At 59.4% G+C, this 16410-nt stretch overlaps 2 protein-coding genes across 2 annotated transcripts; one reads left to right on the forward strand and one right to left on the reverse strand.

Moving 5' to 3' along the window:
• Positions 1 to 1236: 1236 nt before the first annotated feature.
• On the reverse strand, positions 1237 to 8617 carry Srms (src-related kinase lacking C-terminal regulatory tyrosine and N-terminal myristylation sites). Its single transcript, XM_071607446.1, has 8 exons — positions 8136 to 8617; positions 4792 to 4913; positions 4235 to 4401; positions 3396 to 3537; positions 3156 to 3314; positions 2349 to 2530; positions 2104 to 2260; positions 1237 to 1871 (listed from the first exon to the last, which is right to left on the reverse strand). Exons 1-8 carry the CDS (start codon positions 8615 to 8617, stop codon positions 1678 to 1680), a joined length of 1605 nt encoding a protein of 534 aa, XP_071463547.1. The 3' UTR covers positions 1237 to 1677.
• A 2562-nt stretch (positions 8618 to 11179) lies between these two features.
• Fndc11 (fibronectin type III domain containing 11) lies at positions 11180 to 13729 on the forward strand. The gene is made up of 2 exons (XM_027954115.3): positions 11180 to 11234; positions 12719 to 13729. The coding sequence occupies exon 2, from the start codon at positions 12728 to 12730 to the stop codon at positions 13727 to 13729; it is 1002 nt and encodes a 333-aa protein (XP_027809916.1). The 5' UTR covers positions 11180 to 11234; positions 12719 to 12727.
• Positions 13730 to 16410: the final 2681 nt, after the last annotated feature.

Below are 16410 nucleotides of genomic sequence, written 5' to 3' on the forward strand. Positions count from 1 at the left end.
CACCCTGACTCTGTGCTGGGGAGGTGCCTGAGACTCTGGCTCAGGGCCTCGCCTCTCCAGCCCAGTGCCCCACCCTCCTGGGGTGGCGGGGTTGGGAGCTGCAGGCCCAGGCAGAAGTATGGCCCAGAGGTCGGGAGTGGGGGCCCCCAAAGGGCTCAGCCCAAACCCCTCTGCTGCCGCCACCCACAGGGCTGGAACCCAGTGTGGCCTCCGAGGCACCTAGATCTCCCCTTTCCACCCAGCACAGCCAGGCTCAGCTGCGTCCCCAGAATGACAAGCCTCCAGGGCTCTCCTCTGCACGTGCTGCCCTGCCCTTGGTCCCCCGGGGACCACTCTGCCTCCCTCCAGGAGGCCGACTGTGCCAGCCCTGCAGAGCCACTGCTTTGCCTGGGGGGTGGTCACTTCGCACAGAGGGGTTCCTGTTCCCAGCTCCCTCCTATGCCAGCACGTGGGCAGGGCCTGTGATCAGTGATAATGAGCAAACCGGCCTCAGAGCTGCGCCTGAGCTCCGTCCCTCTAGGAGATGGTGAGCTGAAGCTGTCTTTCTGTCCCTACAGCCTTAGGGGCACAGCTGCAAACCTGGGCTCCCAGGGACAGAGAGTGATCTTAGGAGACCCTGGATGAAACCCCCAGCCTCTGTGTGCCACCCCTGGTATCCTGTGGTGTGGGGTAGCCAAGGGCCAGCCACACGGCCCTGCCCAGCTCCTCGTTCCCAAAGAATCCCACCCCCGATAAGAGTATGCCCATCTGGGATTTGGTCTTCCCTGGAGTGGGCTGGCAGCTGGCAGCTAGCACACACACAGCACCTGCCCCACCCCGCCCACCCCGCCTCCACCCACTGCCCATCCTGGGAACAGACCTCAAGTACAGGTCGCTTGCCCTAGAAACAGTCTCATGCTGTCCACCAGCAACCCAGCCTGTCCTCCTGGGTCCTGAGACTTCCCACCTCAAGCCCAGCCCACTGGCTCTGCTCCAGCCCAGAGCAGGGCTGTGACTGACACCTACAGCCTGTCAGTTCCTGCCAACATCCACAGAGTTCACTCTGTGGCTGCTCATTTTGGGCACCAGGGTGTCCTGGGGGTTCTGCTCTCTCTTCCACCTTTGTTAGCAGGATGGACCTCCTTCAGCTCCATCGCCTGGTTCTGGGCTTGGGGGTCAGCGTGTAACACATCCATGCCCATGTCTGAGTCAATCAGAACATCTTTACTGGGTGTAGCCACATGTGCCAGGTTTGCCAGTGCCTACAGGGGGCAGGAGACAGGGCCAGCCCTATGTGCACACATGTGCCATTGGGTCTGCCTGGGCGCCCCAGCACTGGCCACTTAAACTCACAGTGGGACGTGGGGGAATCTTCCCCTCCTTCACCCTGGGAAGGAGTCAAGGAGGACCCGCACAAGGCCAGCTGCGGCCTCTCCACCCAGTGTCTCTGAGGCTCTACTCTGTGCTTCCTCTGTCCTGGAGACACCAAGCACACAGGCCACACCAGGCAAAGGACACTCTGCCATCTGGGTGGGTGTGGGTGGCTGAGCTCCATCTGCAGGTGTCCAGGTCCCTACGTGTCAGCACAGGAGGCCCACAGCTGGAGTTGCTGGTTTGGTTCCCAGCTGTGCAGCCTTGACCTGGGGTCACCCTACAGAGAGCATTGGCCCTGGCCGCCACCCATGGCCAGAGCCCTGGTCACAAGAGGGCCAGGTGGAGGTGCCTGTGCATGGTGCCCAGCTTCTCCCACAGCATGGCAAAAGTGGGCCGCTCCTCAGGGCTGTCCTTCCAGCACCTCGACATGAGTGTGTAGACCTCCGCTGGGCAGGCGGCTGGGCACGGCAGCCGGTATCCTCGGCTGATCTGCCGCAGTGTCTCCTGGTTAGACATGCCTGGGGAGGGGGGTGGATATGGAGTGGGAGCTACCTTGATTCTGTCTGGGTTCGCTGTGGAGACCTTGCCCAGCCTAGCAGCCTGCCCTCCACCAGCCCCTGCAGCCCTCAGAGCACAGGCTGAAGCCAGGTACCCTCCAACGTTCAGCCCTCCCAGGGCCGGATGAGCCTCCTCCCTCAGATCAAACTTCTTCCAGGAGAGGCCTTGGCTCTCTTTGGGTAGGCTGCACACCTTCATAGGGACACTGGCCATAGGTGAAGATCTCGTAGAGCAGGATGCCAAAGGACCAGATGTCTGACTTCTGGGTGAAGACACGGTAGTTGGCGGCCTCGGGTGCCGTCCATTTGACAGGGATCTTGAAGCCACTGCTTGGGGAGTAGACATCATCCTGGGGGGGTGAGGGGAGGCCAGTGGTGGGGCAGTCGCAGAAGTGCCCTCCTTGCCCGTGGGCTCAGGAGTCCAGAATCCCCACTGACCTTGAGCAGCCGGGCCAGGCCAAAGTCAGCCACCTTGCAAGTGAGGTCATTGCCCACGAGCACGTTCCTGGCAGCCAGGTCCCGGTGGACCACACGCTGCTCCTCCAGGTAGCCCATGCCCTCGGCCACCTGGCAGGCGAAGCTCAGCAAGAGCGGCAGGCTCAGGGCCCGGCCCTCGGGGCCTGCAAAGGGAAAGCAGCTCAGGGACCAAAGGCTACAGAACGGGTCCCATGAGAGTCAGGCAGGCAGATGCCTGCTCAAGCCTCTTGACCCTTCTGTGCCTCAGTCTCCTGTTCTCTAAGATGGCATGAGAGCAGCCAGTAATGCCAAAGTGGGCAGTGAGCAGGACAGGAAGAGCAGGTCCTGTGCCTCCATGTGACTGCTCAATGCAAGCTGTTTCTTGGCCACTGAGTCAAAACCCTGAGACTCCAGGGTAGAGGAGACTCAGAGAGGAGGATGGGGTGCCCGGGGGCTGGGCTGGGTCCATAGACCTTATACAGAGCTGGTAACCCATATGGGGACCCCTGCTCCCGGTAGACTCCAGGCCCAGCCTCAGAAACACATGTCTCTGATTGTCCCTCAGCAAAGCCCAGCCCCAGCCCAGATCCTGGCTCCCAACTCCCTGCTGGCCAGAGACCCAACAGGAACTGGTGTCTGCAGCCTGGGCCACACATGTTCAATAAAGAGGCCTGGCCCACCACCAAGGGCCTGCCACCAAGGGCCCCAGGGACAGCCTCCATGCAGAGGGGAGGGCATCATCCACACTCAGCCAGAAGGATATGGCCAGCATGGCAGGGCAGTACTCACTTCCCAGATAGGACTGCAGACTGCCCTTGCACATGAGCTCCGTGACGATGTACACAGGCTCTCCATCGGAGCACACCGCATACAGCCGGATGAGCCGCTCGTGCCTCAGGGTCTTCAGCGCCTCGATCTCCTTGGCCAGTTCAGCCAACCTCATGTTGGCTGCAGGAGAGGACACTGCACCAGGACCACCCATGCCACCCCCACTACCGCCCCAGGCTGGCTTCAGACGGAGGGCCTCACCTGACTTAATGGTCTTGACTGCCACGGGCACAGAGCCCTGCCACAGGCCTTCCCACACTTGCCCGAAGTAGCCTTCACCCAGCTTCTTCCCAAGGACAAATTCTGAGCGAGGTCGCTCCCACTTGTCCTGTGCTGGGGGCCTCTGCAGGGAAGGCAGCTCAGTGCCCTGCCAGCCACTCCCCTGGCAAAGTGGACAGGAGGGCTGGGCAGGGTGGGCTTCTGGCAGGGCCCTGCCTCCTGGTTTTTTCTGCACAGAGCCCCCACATCAGGTCTTGGGCATCTCTTTTCCCCTAGACTCATTCGCCCCAGGCCTGGACTAGAACACAGGGAAACCAATGCTGGCCTTTGGTAAGACTGGCCCTGAGATGCAGGAGCTAATTGCTGTGGGGACCTAAGTGGCACCTTCTCCTGAGCCGGCCGGATATCCGTCCACAGACATTCATTACTGCTCCTGACTGGGCTGTCATTATGAGACCAGAGAAACCAGAGGGCCCTGCCCTTGCCCTGGAGCACAGCTCTGGTGCAGTTCCAGGATGCAGCCCCATGGGAGGGCTAGCACTTCCTCCCGACACTTCTGCCTTCAGGGCCTGGGACAGCTGTGGGTGCCTTCCCCGACTGGTCACTGCCACTGCCTCCTGCCCTGCAGAGTGGGGTGCACCCATACCCCCCACAGTGATCCCCCGCATCTTTCCTCCAACAGCCAGGGTGCCACCCCAAGTGGAGGGCACAGAAGCCACTGGACTCTCACTGCCCCCAGGTGGGGCAGGTCCAGGAACTGGCTGAGCGACTCTGAGACTGAGTCCTGGTGGCTCCCAGGAACAGGGTCCAGTGAGGCCCACCTGGGGCACGCAGGGCTGCAGCAGTGGGTTCTGGATCAGCTTCCAGTTGGCCTTGTAGTAGGCGAGCAGAGACTGCAGGCTGGGGAAGAGCCGGCCCTCCTGCAGGTAGAGGCCGCCTCCCGGGGCTGTACTGATGCGGTAGTGGCAGACTTTGGCCTGGGCCCGGACTGGGAGACAGAGATGGACACTGGGGACTCTGCTGCAGGCGTCCCCACCTCAACCTCTCCTGTGGCCTGGCTCAGACCAGTGTCTGGGGTTCCTGAGGTGGCCAGCCCTGTGTGCAGGGGTGGGAGTGGCAGCTGCATGGCAGAGGCAGTGTTGAGCTCTGGGGGCACAGAGCAAGGGCTTGATAGATTCTTGTTGGATGAAGGAGTCCATGATTAAGTGAAGGGAGGGAGGAGGAAGGGGAAGAGGGAGGGGAGGACACCTATGTTCACCAGGAATGGGTAAAGAGGCTGGTACTGCCTGGGGACCCGCCACCCCAGCTCCGAGGTGCTAGCTGATGGGGGCTGAGCAGCACCCCACTGTGGGACAGCCATAAGGCACTGCCTTTGTACCTGACAGTGAGTAGTCTCCAAGGCTGCTCTCGCTGGGCCGGATGAGGAAGGCCCCTGGCGCGTTAGCAGGGGACAAGAGCAGTTGCTGGGCCTGGGTCCTGTTGATCTCACAGAAGTACCAGCTGCAAGCAGTGGGCAAGGTCACTGCAAGTCCAACACCGTGTGACCCCAGCCAGGCCTCAGGCCACAGTTGTCCTGACATCTCTTGGGGACAAGGTACAACCAGTGCCCAATCTGGGGTCCCAACTCAGGGTCTCCACCAGCCCCTGTCCCCTGCTTGACCTCAAGAGTCCTCAGAGCTGGAAAGGGGACCACTAAGGCTGGCACGGGGCTAACTCAGCCACCACAGGTGAACTGAACACTGTGAACTCTCCCACAGGAGAGACTGTTCACTCACCTGGACCACTAGCTCTCAGTTAACTCTGCTACAAATGACCTCCAATTCCCTGCCCATCAAGTGACCATTAGTCCCTGCCACAGGCTAACCATCAGCCCTGGCCACAGGCTGAACGCACCAAACTTGAAACTTTGATGATCCCCTATGGGGGTTCACAGGAACAGGTCCCCAACAAACTGCCCCAGTAGCACCCTCTGGGCTGCCAGTATGACCGGAGAGGACCATGGGTGCCATCTGACGGGGCATGGTGCCTTGGGAGGTGGCTTAATGGGGACTGGGAGCCCCTAGAGCAGGTGACTTGAGCCAGGTTGTGCAGGTCGGGAGAGAGAACCAGTGAGGGATTTAGGAGAAGCTCATGGCATCTTGCACTCTCAAGGTCGTGCCCAGGGAAGGTGGCCCAGAGCTACCTGACCTCTGTCCGTAGAACGCTCCCCTCTGAGCCAGGTAGGTGTTTGGGCCTCTGTGAACACCAGGGGACAGGGGCTCCCCGGCACCCACTCCTCGATTTACTTATTTATTCATTTATTTTGTTTGTTGGTGGACTTTAATTAATTTATATGTGGTGCCTCACACATGCTAGGTGAGTGCTCTACTACTGAGCTACAATCCCAGCCCACTCCTCAGATTTCTAGACACAGGAGTCCACAAACTCGAGTTTAGAGGTCAGGGGCCATCTCCTAAGTCGTTTAAGTCACGCCGTGTGGTCCCCTCATTCCTGGGAGCCAGTGACATCCTTGGGAGGGAGAAGTAGCTCCCAGCCCCCCTCCCCATTGGGTGTCTCTGTTGTCCAGGGTCCAGGTGGGGATCCACACCTGGCTCAGCTTCCCACCTCGACCTCCTACTTCTGGGACCTTCCAGGGACCCAGCCAAGAGAAGCACGCTGCCCTGCCCCGCGGGAGCACAGCCACGTGGGAACAGTCCTGTGAGCACGGGATCTCATTCACCCAGATGCAGGAAGCACAGTGAGCAAGGGGCATGGGGGCCAGCTCTGAGACCACCCAGAGAGTAGGGTCAGAAGGGATCCTGGAGGACCCGTAGTGCGACTCAGAGCAGCCCACATGGGACCAGAGGAGCCTGCACCCCTACCCTGGGGAGCCATGGGTGAGGGAACTGGCTTGGCCAAGGCAAGGGGCTGGGCTGAAGTCAGAGGGAAGGGCACAGAATCAAGGACAAGGCTGGAATTTGGGCTGGACCCTCCTGAGACTGGCCATGCAGCAGGCTCTGAGAAGACCACAAACTCATTTGAGAAGCCAAAGGTACAGCCCACAAGACTGGCTGGCTCTACTGAATGCTTCCTGAATACAGCCCCTGCCTTGGAGGTCCACCAGCAGGCCAGCAAGACCTTCTGTGGGTGAAGGGCCTCTGTCATTCCTTTACAGAACAGAAGGATGTGGGGTACAGGAGAAAGGGGGTCTCCCCAACATGTCCCCACCCTTCTCCAGGAGCCTGCGTCACGACCCTTGCAAATGCAGTTGAGACTCCCCTGTGCACCCTGAGAGGTAAAGGTCTCTCCCTGGGACACGGAGCCAGGTGCTAGAGTAATGATGCCACAAGTGTGGTCAGGCCTTTCATCTCCAGGCTCAGGCAATCATTAGCTCTCCCCAAGAGCAGCCCTGCCCACCAGGCGCCCTTCCCTGCCTGCCTGCCGTGCCAGCAGCCTCCAGGAGCTGTTCACAGGATCTGTCTTCCATATCCACTGACTGTGAACCCTCTCCCAGGGAGACCTGGGACCTGCCTCCTTGGCATGGGTGAGGGCTGGAGCCCCTCATCAGGCACCTTCCTGTGACTCCAGCTTCACCTGTCACATGAAATCTCCCAGGAGACTGAACACTAAGGGCCTCCCAGAAGGCTGGAGGTGGCCCTGAGCAATGCTGACACAACTTGGTTTGCAGAGACCAGGCCCAGGGCTCAGACCAGCTGAGCCTAGGAGCAGGGGAAGCTGCCCAAGGCCCAGCAGGACCTGCTTCCCACCAGTTCTCCACCTGTTCATCCCAGCATGTGCCTGATGAAAGACCCTCCTCACCTGCTGGTGCTGAAGGAGGTATCTAAACCTCCCAGGATCCCCAGACTGGGCCAGAGCTTGCCACATCTTGAAAATGGAGACTGCAATAGCCACAAAATCTGGGCTGACCAACTGCATTTAGGGGAAAGGCAGGCAGGAACCACACCCTAGGACCTGGGTCCAATACTTGACGCCACAGCACTGTGTCCCTCATATAGGCCCTGTTTGGAGCTGGCACACAGGAGTGCTTAGTCTCTGCCTGCAACCCAGGAGGCTATGCAGCCCAGTGAACCCTCAGCCTGGGCTTCTCTGAGGACCCAACCAGGAGAGCACCTGCCCTCCAAATCCCAGAGTGTTGTGCAAACAACCAGGTATCCACACTGGCCACTTGCCACTGGTGGTCTTTACCAGTCCTGGGGACCCCAGGAATTCATCCATTCCCCCTTGCACCTTCTTCCTAAACAAGCCAGGGCATGTCTGGATCCCACTTGGGTGGTTTGGAGAATGTGGACAGGTGGTATAGTGCCCTTACAGTACCAGGGGTCCCTGCATGGACGCCTGGAACCTGAAGCCCTCCGAAGAGCTCCTGGAATGGAGTGAGGCCTGAATCAACTGGCACATATCAGAGCCCAAGCCCTGCCCTCGAAGCAGGGGCCACTCAGTGAACACTCGTGAAGTGGATCCCTGCATGAGGGCAGGGTCCTGGAGTGCTGCCATGCTCAGCACCTGACCTGTTGTCCATCACCTGGACCTGCTACTCCTGTGCTTCCCTCTAAGAAGTGCAGTTAATCTGTTTCACAGTGGCCAGCTCACCTGCCTGCTCATCCTGGTGCAACAGGTACCTCATGGAGGGTCAGAGAACATGCATACATTCCCACTTAAAATCCTGTCTTACTCCACTCCCCAGACCTAAACAGGCTCTGGGGCTCAGGCCCAAGTACTCACGGTTGGTCTGAGAGCATCTCAGGGGTGGCTTTGGCAACGTAGTTGATGGGCACCAGCCCGGTGCTGCGCGGGCTGGAGAGCCTTCGGGCGAAGATATAGTCGCCCTCCTCCTTGAGGGCGTAGAGCCTGTCCCCGCGAGTGACGCTCAGCTCCTCCGCGCACCGCGCGGTGAAGTCGTAGAGCGCATGAAAGAGCTGCGCGGGGGGCGCAGAGCGCAACTCAGGGCTCTGTGGGGGACTCGGTCGCTGAGCCGGCGGCGGGTTAGGGCGCTGGGCTAGCCGGGGGCTCGGTCGCTGGGCTGGCGGGGGGCTACGGCTCTGGGCCGGCGACGGCGGCGTCAGGGCCCCGGGGCCCGGGGATGCTGTCCCCTGGCTCACCCGCCTCCAGATCTTGTCCCAGAACGTCAGGAAGGCCAGACGCTTCCTGAGGAAGGGCTCCGCGCCCTTGGGGGGCGTCGGGCTCGGCTGACGCTGGAGGTGCATGGGGCAGCCTTAGGGTCAGCACACCCGGCTGAAGAACCCCCAGCAGAGGAGGCCGAGTGCCGAAGCCATCAGAGTGCGAAGGAGAAACTGGAAGGGCCGGTGGGACCGCTGGGCGGACTTCCTGCGCAAGTCCCTAGCTGGCACCTGGTATAGGGTGACAGACAGGGTCACTCCAGAGGGTCCCTAAACAAGGCACACAGCTCCCCGCCTGCTTCCTAGATTGGATAAATGACGGGTGGGGCGAAGGGCAGCACCCGTAGCCCCTCCCGAGGACCGCTGTGATGTCCGGTTGTGCTGAGAGCAGCTGGGCGGGGCTGCAGCGGAGGACAGGCTCCAGGTGATTGAGTGGGCGGTGCCGCGGCAGGCGCCGGCCCCAGTCGTGCTCCGCAGGCCCAGCGGGAGGGAGCGGCACTGCCCTGCCACGCCCTGCAAGTGCAACAAGAGAAAGGCTGGAGCTCCTGCCCTGCTGCCCTCGAGAGTGGAGGTCCCTGGAGGGGGCAAAAGCTGCTCATCATCAGTGTGCTGGTGTGAGGGGCAGCATCCTGGGTGTCAGGCTGAGGCTGGCTGCAGGAGCTCAGAGTTCCATCCATATCCAGAGGGCACAGCTTCAAGGGTCTTTATGGGTGGGGTGTGCTCCCCCTTCCCCAGGAGTGGAACCTCACTGCTCCCAGGGAAACTTTCCACCAGCATCAGCTCACTGCCCACCCAAGGTCAGACAAGACTGTAAGCAAACTGGGCCATCCCGGCCACAGAGCACCACTCAGCAATGAGACAGAGCAACTGTTAGTGCACAGGATAGTCCCAACAGTCAGGAACTACGCTGAACCTCAGAGGCTAACCCCAAAGGCTGCAGGTACTGTGACTCAGTCCAGGGCCTTGTGTGTGTGCTAGGCAAGACTCTGCCACTGAGTTTCAACCCCAGCCCCTATACAGCATTCTTAAAATGACACAATCATAGTTAGTGGTTGCAGGGCTGAGGAAGGGTGGGTGAGTCACCAAGGAGTTCCTTTGGTGGATCTCCCTGTGTCGGTCAATATCAGTGTCCCAGTGTGATCCTGTGTTACAGCTTTCCAAAAGGTCTCCTTCTGTGGACACTGGGTACATGTACGTGGGATTTGTTAGTCCCTACTAACCACATATCTCAATCCACATATCTCAAATGAAAAGCTGATTAAAAAGTAGATGGGAAATTAGGGAAAAATTTAGATGGGAAATTAGGAATAGCAAAAAGGGTTTGGAGAGCTGGGGTTGTGGCTCAGTGGTAGAGCACTTGCCTAGCCTGTGTGAGGCACTGGGTTCCATCCTCAGCACCACATAAAAATAAAATAAAATACTGTGTCCACCTAAAGCTAAAAAATATTTTAAAAGGGAGGGGGACAAGGAGAGGGCAGAAATCAGGACATGCCTGAAGAGGAGGGGTTTCTGTCCCCACATTCCTCCTCTAGAGGAGAGCTGCAGGCCTGGGGTTAGAGGGTCTTCCTCCTGCTGATTTTCACCCACTTCCCCTTCCCAGAGGCAGTCACCCCCCTCTGGCAGTGCCTTTTCTTCAAATAATCTAGATCTCCCTTGAATCTCTAAATCAACAATGACCCCTGCTCTGACTTCTTTAGTGTCCTGGCAAGGACAGATCAGCACCCACCACCCCTGTCCAGTCAGTTCCTGGGCTTCCATCCTTAGGCTGGGAGGTCACAGCAAACCAATGGACAGTCAGCTGGAGCTGAAGGGCTGTGGCCACAGAACAGGCTAAGAGGAGTTGGGGACAAAGTCCTATCCTGGAAGGGGTTGCTCCTATGTGGGGGCAGTAAGTGGCGAAGTGCACCTTTGGGTGTCTGAGACCATTGCCAGAAAAAACCCAGGCTGTCTTCCCAGCAATAGGGGGATGGGTGGTGATCCCACAGGTCTGAAGGCTAGAGGGGGGAGGTGGGGGAGGTGGGGGGTGTAGGGTGTACGGCTGGGATGGGGACCTGAGACCTTCCCTAGAGCTAAATGGAGACCCCATTTATCCAGACCAGACATAGCCTAAGCTTGGGCAAACCCTGTGGAGAGGCAGCCTGCGTGGGAGAAGTGGTCACCCCTGGCCCTGCTGACGGCTGGCTAAGGTGACCCCGTCACCAATTCCTGGTCTCCTTGACCGAATTCCTCGGAGACCCCCAGGGCGGTGCTAGGGCTGGGACCTCCTGCAGGTGCCCTTCCCCGTACCAAAAAGGGTCCGCAGGTGCCAGTGCTGATCCCCCCCCCCCCCGCCAGGGCAGTGAGCAGTGACACGAGCTGAAGGCGGTAGGCCTCAGGCTCCGCGTTCGCGGCACCCCCGCGCCAAGCCTGGCTTTCGTTGCGCACGGGGCCACGGGGCGGGGCTGAGGGCCGCTGCTCTCTGTCCGCAGGGCGCTGAACACCCTCGCCCGCGGCGTCTACGCTCAACCCTCACGACACGTCGCAGGCATCCCGTCGCGCGGGGTGTCACAATGACCTGCAGTCCCCATGGCAACCCGCTGGCGGGCGGGGCCGAGGCGGCGCGGAGGGCTTTGACAGTCGGCAGCAGGGCTTCGCTCAGCCGGCAAGCCAGGCGCAGGCTGGGGAGGCAGCGGCACTTGGAGAGGAGGGCTCTGGGAAACGAGGGGTAGGTGCGGGACTCGGGAGGTGGGCACGGGGGCCGGGAAGCGAGGGGAGTGCGCAAGGGTGGAGATCCCTGGGGTGCCGGTAGTCTGTTTAAGGGAAGTGGCCTGTGGCCACGGGCGTAATGGGGTCAGGAAGGTGGGGAAGGATAGGTCTGGGGATGCCCCTTCCTAGAGTTCATGGGCAGCCCTATACAGCCTTCCAGCTGGGAGGCTGCTGTGCACGGAGGTGGTGAGGTGTGCTGGCCTGCAGCCAGAGCAGGGTTCCAGCCAGGACTCCTGGGGTCCTGATCTCAGCTTGCACCTCACCCCAGAAACCCTCCCTGTGTCTCCAGGGGTCTGTTCTGGCTCTTTTGCTCCAGGAAGAGCAAGGTAGGCCTTTAAGGACTGAGGCTGTCTCGGGTCACACTCTGACCACAGACCTGTATGGCCTTGGGTCACTTCGCTCCTAGGTAATCCATTCACCCCAGAAGGCTATGACATCAGGGATGCCAGCTGAAGCCACTGGCCCAGCTCAGGGGTTGCTGGGAGCTGAAGGTAGCCAGGGATATTGGCCTCTTCTTCAGAGAGCTTTGGCAGCAGGGCCAGCCTGTGGCAGCACCCAGCCATGGGGTACACCAGCCCCAGCAACACAGAGCTGGAACCTGAGCTGGGAGGAGCAGAGGGCAGACTCTGGGGCTGATGGTTCATATCATGGAAGCAGCCAGGAGCAGTACCTGTAGTTCCAGCTACTGGGGAGGCTGAGGCAGGAGGATACTTTAAACCCAGGAGTTCAAGGCCAACCTGGGCAACATAATGAGACCCCATCTCAAAATAAATATATAAATTTTTTTAAGACCTGGAAGGAGACTAAACTACCAAGATTTTTAGCCTCAGGCTTCCCATCTGTGAAAGCTGGTGACAGGACCTATCCTTTTGTGGGTCTTTTTCTGTGCCACCAGCCTCAGTACGGGAATACTCAGTACTAGGACTAATACAGTGCTGATTCCTCAGAGCACTGTCCTCGTTGAGACCTGCTCCTCTGCTCTGCAACCTCAGGGAGAACCAGTAGGTGAGGATGCACCACAAATGCCCCAAGAGAGAGTCATGGACTGCTCAGGGTCACTGAGTCCTCTCTACAGCCCTAGGGCACCTTCCCTGTGTCAGATGAGGAGCTGAGCTCATACCAGACCCACAGCTGGTCAGTGGCAGGGGTTTCGCCTGGGCCATTCTGACCCCAGCCTACTCTCTCAGCCCTGACTTGACTCTTCACTTCAAAGGACAACTAACTGCCCCCTTGGTAAGAGGTTTTCTGCCCCCAACGTCCACTTTTGTCCAGCTACACAGACTTCCTGTCAGGCCCTTGAGATAGCCTTTTCTCAAAAAGCTGTGCCCCTGGGAAGGGCAGAAGCCCAGTGTGGGGCAGAGGGCAGAGGGCAGAGGACAGAGGGCCTGGGTGGGTGGCTAAGCCAGCCTGACTGTTGCAGCTCATGCCAGCCCTTACCCCCAGCTCCAGACCATGAACTTCAAGGTCACGGGCCTGGGCCTGGACAAGATGAGGCTGGACAGTCCACAGTCCTTCCTGGACACGGAGGAGGTGGAAGAGGGGGAGGATCAGCAGCTGCTGGAGCCAGAAGCTTGGAGGACCTATATGGAGCACCTCAATGTGCTTCGGGAGTTCCTGACCTCAGACCTGAGCCCCCATCTGCTCAAGCGCCACCATGCCCGCATGCAGTTGCTGAAGAAGTGCTCCTACTACATTGAGGTCCTCCCCAAGCACCTGGCCCTGGGTGACCAGAACCCACTGGTGCTGCCCAACACCATGTTCCAGCTCATTGACCCCTGGAAGTTCCAGCGCATGAAGAAGGTGGGCACAGCACAGACCAAGATCCAGTTGCTGCTGCTGGGAGACCTGCTGGAGCAGCTGGACCGTGGCCGTGCAGAGCTGGATGCCTTGCTCGAGTCCCCAGACCCGCGGCCCTTCCTGGCTGGCTGGGGGCTTGTGGAGCAGCGGCTGGCAGACTTGTCGGCTGTCATGGACAACTTCCTGGCCATGATGGTGCCAGGGCGCCTGCACATCAAGCACCGCCTGGTATCCGACATTGGGGCCACAAAGATTCCACACATCCGGCTCATGCTGAGCACCAAGATGCCAGTCATGTTTGACCGAAAGGAGTCAGTGGCCCACCAGGACTGGGTCAGCCTGCGCTGGTTTGTCACCATCCAGCCAGCGGTGCCAGAGCAGTTTGAGCTGCGCTTCAAGCTGCTGGAGCCACGGACGCAGCAGGAATGCACGCAGTGTGGCATCATCCCTGTGGCCACCTGCACCTTCGATATCCACAACCTGCTGCCCAACCGCACCTACAAGTTCACTGTCAAGAGGGCAGAGAGCTACACACTGGTGTATGAACCATGGCGGGACAGCCTTACCCTGCAGACCACTCCAGGGCCCCCGGGAGGGCCTGCCCCCAGTCGGCTGGGCAAGCCCAGCTTGCCCCTGACCGCACCTTCTGAGAGATGATTTTCTAATATTTATCCACTAATAAAGAGGAGTATACACAGAGAATTAAACAAGCCGGCTGAGGTTTTTTAAGGCAGCAGCAGCCATGAGTGTTTTCCTGATGGTCCAGTACCCCACAAGCCCCAGGACCCCCTTAGTCCTGCTGTCTTTCCAGGGGAGCCCCAGTCTGGACCTCCAGGACAGATGGCCACTGGAGCAAGAAGTGCCAGCCCCTGGCACCTGGCTGCCATCCCCACCACCACACCAGTCTCTGCTTTCTCACCTGCCTGGCAGGCTGGGGCTGCGTGAGAGGGTGACACCCTGGGGTCCTGTCTGGACACCACGGGGGCAGTCATAGCCCCCACGCTAGTATTGCAGCTTCCTTGGAGCCAGGGTGCCTGAGACCAAGAGGACATTTTATTTTATTTATTTATTTTCTGTGGTGCTGGGGATTGAACCCAGGGCCTTGTGCATTCGAGGCAAGCCAACAGAGCTACATCCCCAGCCCACATTTTATTTTTAAAATAAAAGATAAACGTCTTATATTCTCCCCAAGAAAAGCTGAAGTTCGTCGGTACCCCCATCCCAAAGTGGGTGAGGGTCCTGGCAAGGGAGCCTGACCAGGAGCCTCCCCAAGATGCTAGCCAGTACCATAGCTCCTGTGGGGTGGCCATTCCTCTGCCCACCAACCCTCCTTGCCAGCTGCTGGTGGTCTCTCCCTATGCAGGTGACCAGACCCCTATGTTACCCGAGGAACCTCGAGAGTCCATGTTCTCCAGCCTGGTCGTGTGACCCTGGTGCAGCCAGAAGATGGTCTCAAACACAGCCCACTTGACTCAGGAGACGTGGATACAGGCCTGGTCACCTCCAGGGCCACAGGGTGCACCTTGCACCCAGGCGAGGCGGGGGCGGACTGCAGGGACCAGAGCCACACGAGCACACACATGTCCAGTTTCCCACCCACCATGCACATCAGTGCTCTCAGGTCTGGCAGGGGCTAGAATGGTAAAGGACAGGGACCCCTTTTTCCATTGGCAAAGGGATGGTTTGCTGCAAAGGATGGGCAGCTCCCAGTGGGGTCAGAAAGGCCTCAGCAGCCCAGCTCCCTTCCCAGGGCTCTCCAGCTGCAGGCCCACCCATGGTTCCTGTGAGCCCTCCATGCCTGTCACTCTGGCATCATGTGGCTTTGGGGACTTGCCTCTGGCCTTCCTACGGGATAGGCCATCCCAGATGTCCAGGGTCAGCATGCCACTGCTCCTGTGCTGCTTGTGGAGTGAGGACTGGGGTTTGTGCTGTGTCGCACCCAACCCACTGGAGAGGGGAGGCCTGGGTAGGGGCTGGCCAAGGGAAGTGTCTTTGGGTCCAGTACTCTGGCATGCCCACTGGAGGGCTGCCCAGGTCCTGGCATCTCTGGCCCCTCTGCCCTGGGCCTCCACTCTGGCCCAGCCTCATGCCTCCAGCAGGCCCAGAGGCAGCAGCTCAGAGCAGAGCCACCCTGAGTAGGTCCTGCCCCTGGGTACACCCGCCTGGGCTGCTCCCTCCCGCAGACTCACTCCATGGGGCTTCCCACCTTTGTATCTGGCAGGAGCTGAGCGCCTATCTCACCCCAACATGGTCTCCTTAAACCCTTGTTGCTGGCAGTGGTCCAGTCCTGGCTTCCCCCTGGTCTTCAAGACCCCTTCCCCCAGAAGCCCAACTCATGGCTGGTGAGGTCCAATTGCCTCTGCCTGGGGGCACCTACCAATCTCAGGAGATACCCCAAAACTCTGCAATAGTTTTTTTGTTGTTGTTGTTGTCGTATTAGGGATTGAACCCAGGGGCACTTAACCACTGAGCCACATTCCCAGCCTTTCTTATTTTATTTATTTATTTTTGAAACAGAGTTGCTAAGTTGCTGAAGGCCTCACTAAATTACTGAGACTTGCCTCAAACTTGTGATCCTCTTGCCTCAGCCTCCCCGGTTGCTGGGAGTACAGGCCTAGGCACTGTGCCCGGCTTCTGCAATTCTTTTACAGCTGCCCTAGAAGTGTTCTCTATGCAGCACCTCCCACGGCACCTCCCTCCAGGGGACCTATTTTCCCTCCAGCTTCTCTCTGCCACATCCCACCCATCTGATCTCTCTGCTGGCAAGGGAGAGCAGTACAGAGGGTGCAGGGGAGGCCAGGGAGAGCCAGCCACAAACAAGCAGGATGCTGTCACAGCCCAGGTCTGCTTGGGGGTGCCCATGGCCTGAGGAGCAACTTCAGACAAGGCAGGGTGCTATGCAGACCACAGCTGCAGGGACCTGGCCCCTGGCCTCATGGACTACTTTGGGTCAGCCCAGTCTGGGGACCGAGCATGAGGCTGGCCATGCAGCTCTGGACAAGGCTCCCCATCCTTGCCAACTTGGTCCCCCTCCTCCACTGTCCCTGCACAGATGACCTCAGGCAGTACAGCTGGTGCCCTTGGTCATAAAGCTGGGTGCTGCCATCCTCTCCACTTGCTCCCAGGTCCAGCATCTGTCCACTGAGAACCCCTGGTGACCTCCACAGCCACCTCCTAAGGAAGATGAAGGACAACACTTTTTGCCCCTGCCCAACCTCAAAGCACCCAGAAGTGAGAGCAGCTTTCAGAGGGGTCTTTATAACACCATTAATATTTAATCATGAGGGGCTGGGGCTGGGCTCAGTGGCAAAGCACTTGCCTGGCACGTGTGAGGCCCT

Source organism: Marmota flaviventris, chromosome 2, assembly GCF_047511675.1.
Source record: "Marmota flaviventris isolate mMarFla1 chromosome 2, mMarFla1.hap1, whole genome shotgun sequence".
NCBI lineage: Eukaryota > Metazoa > Chordata > Mammalia > Rodentia > Sciuridae > Marmota > Marmota flaviventris.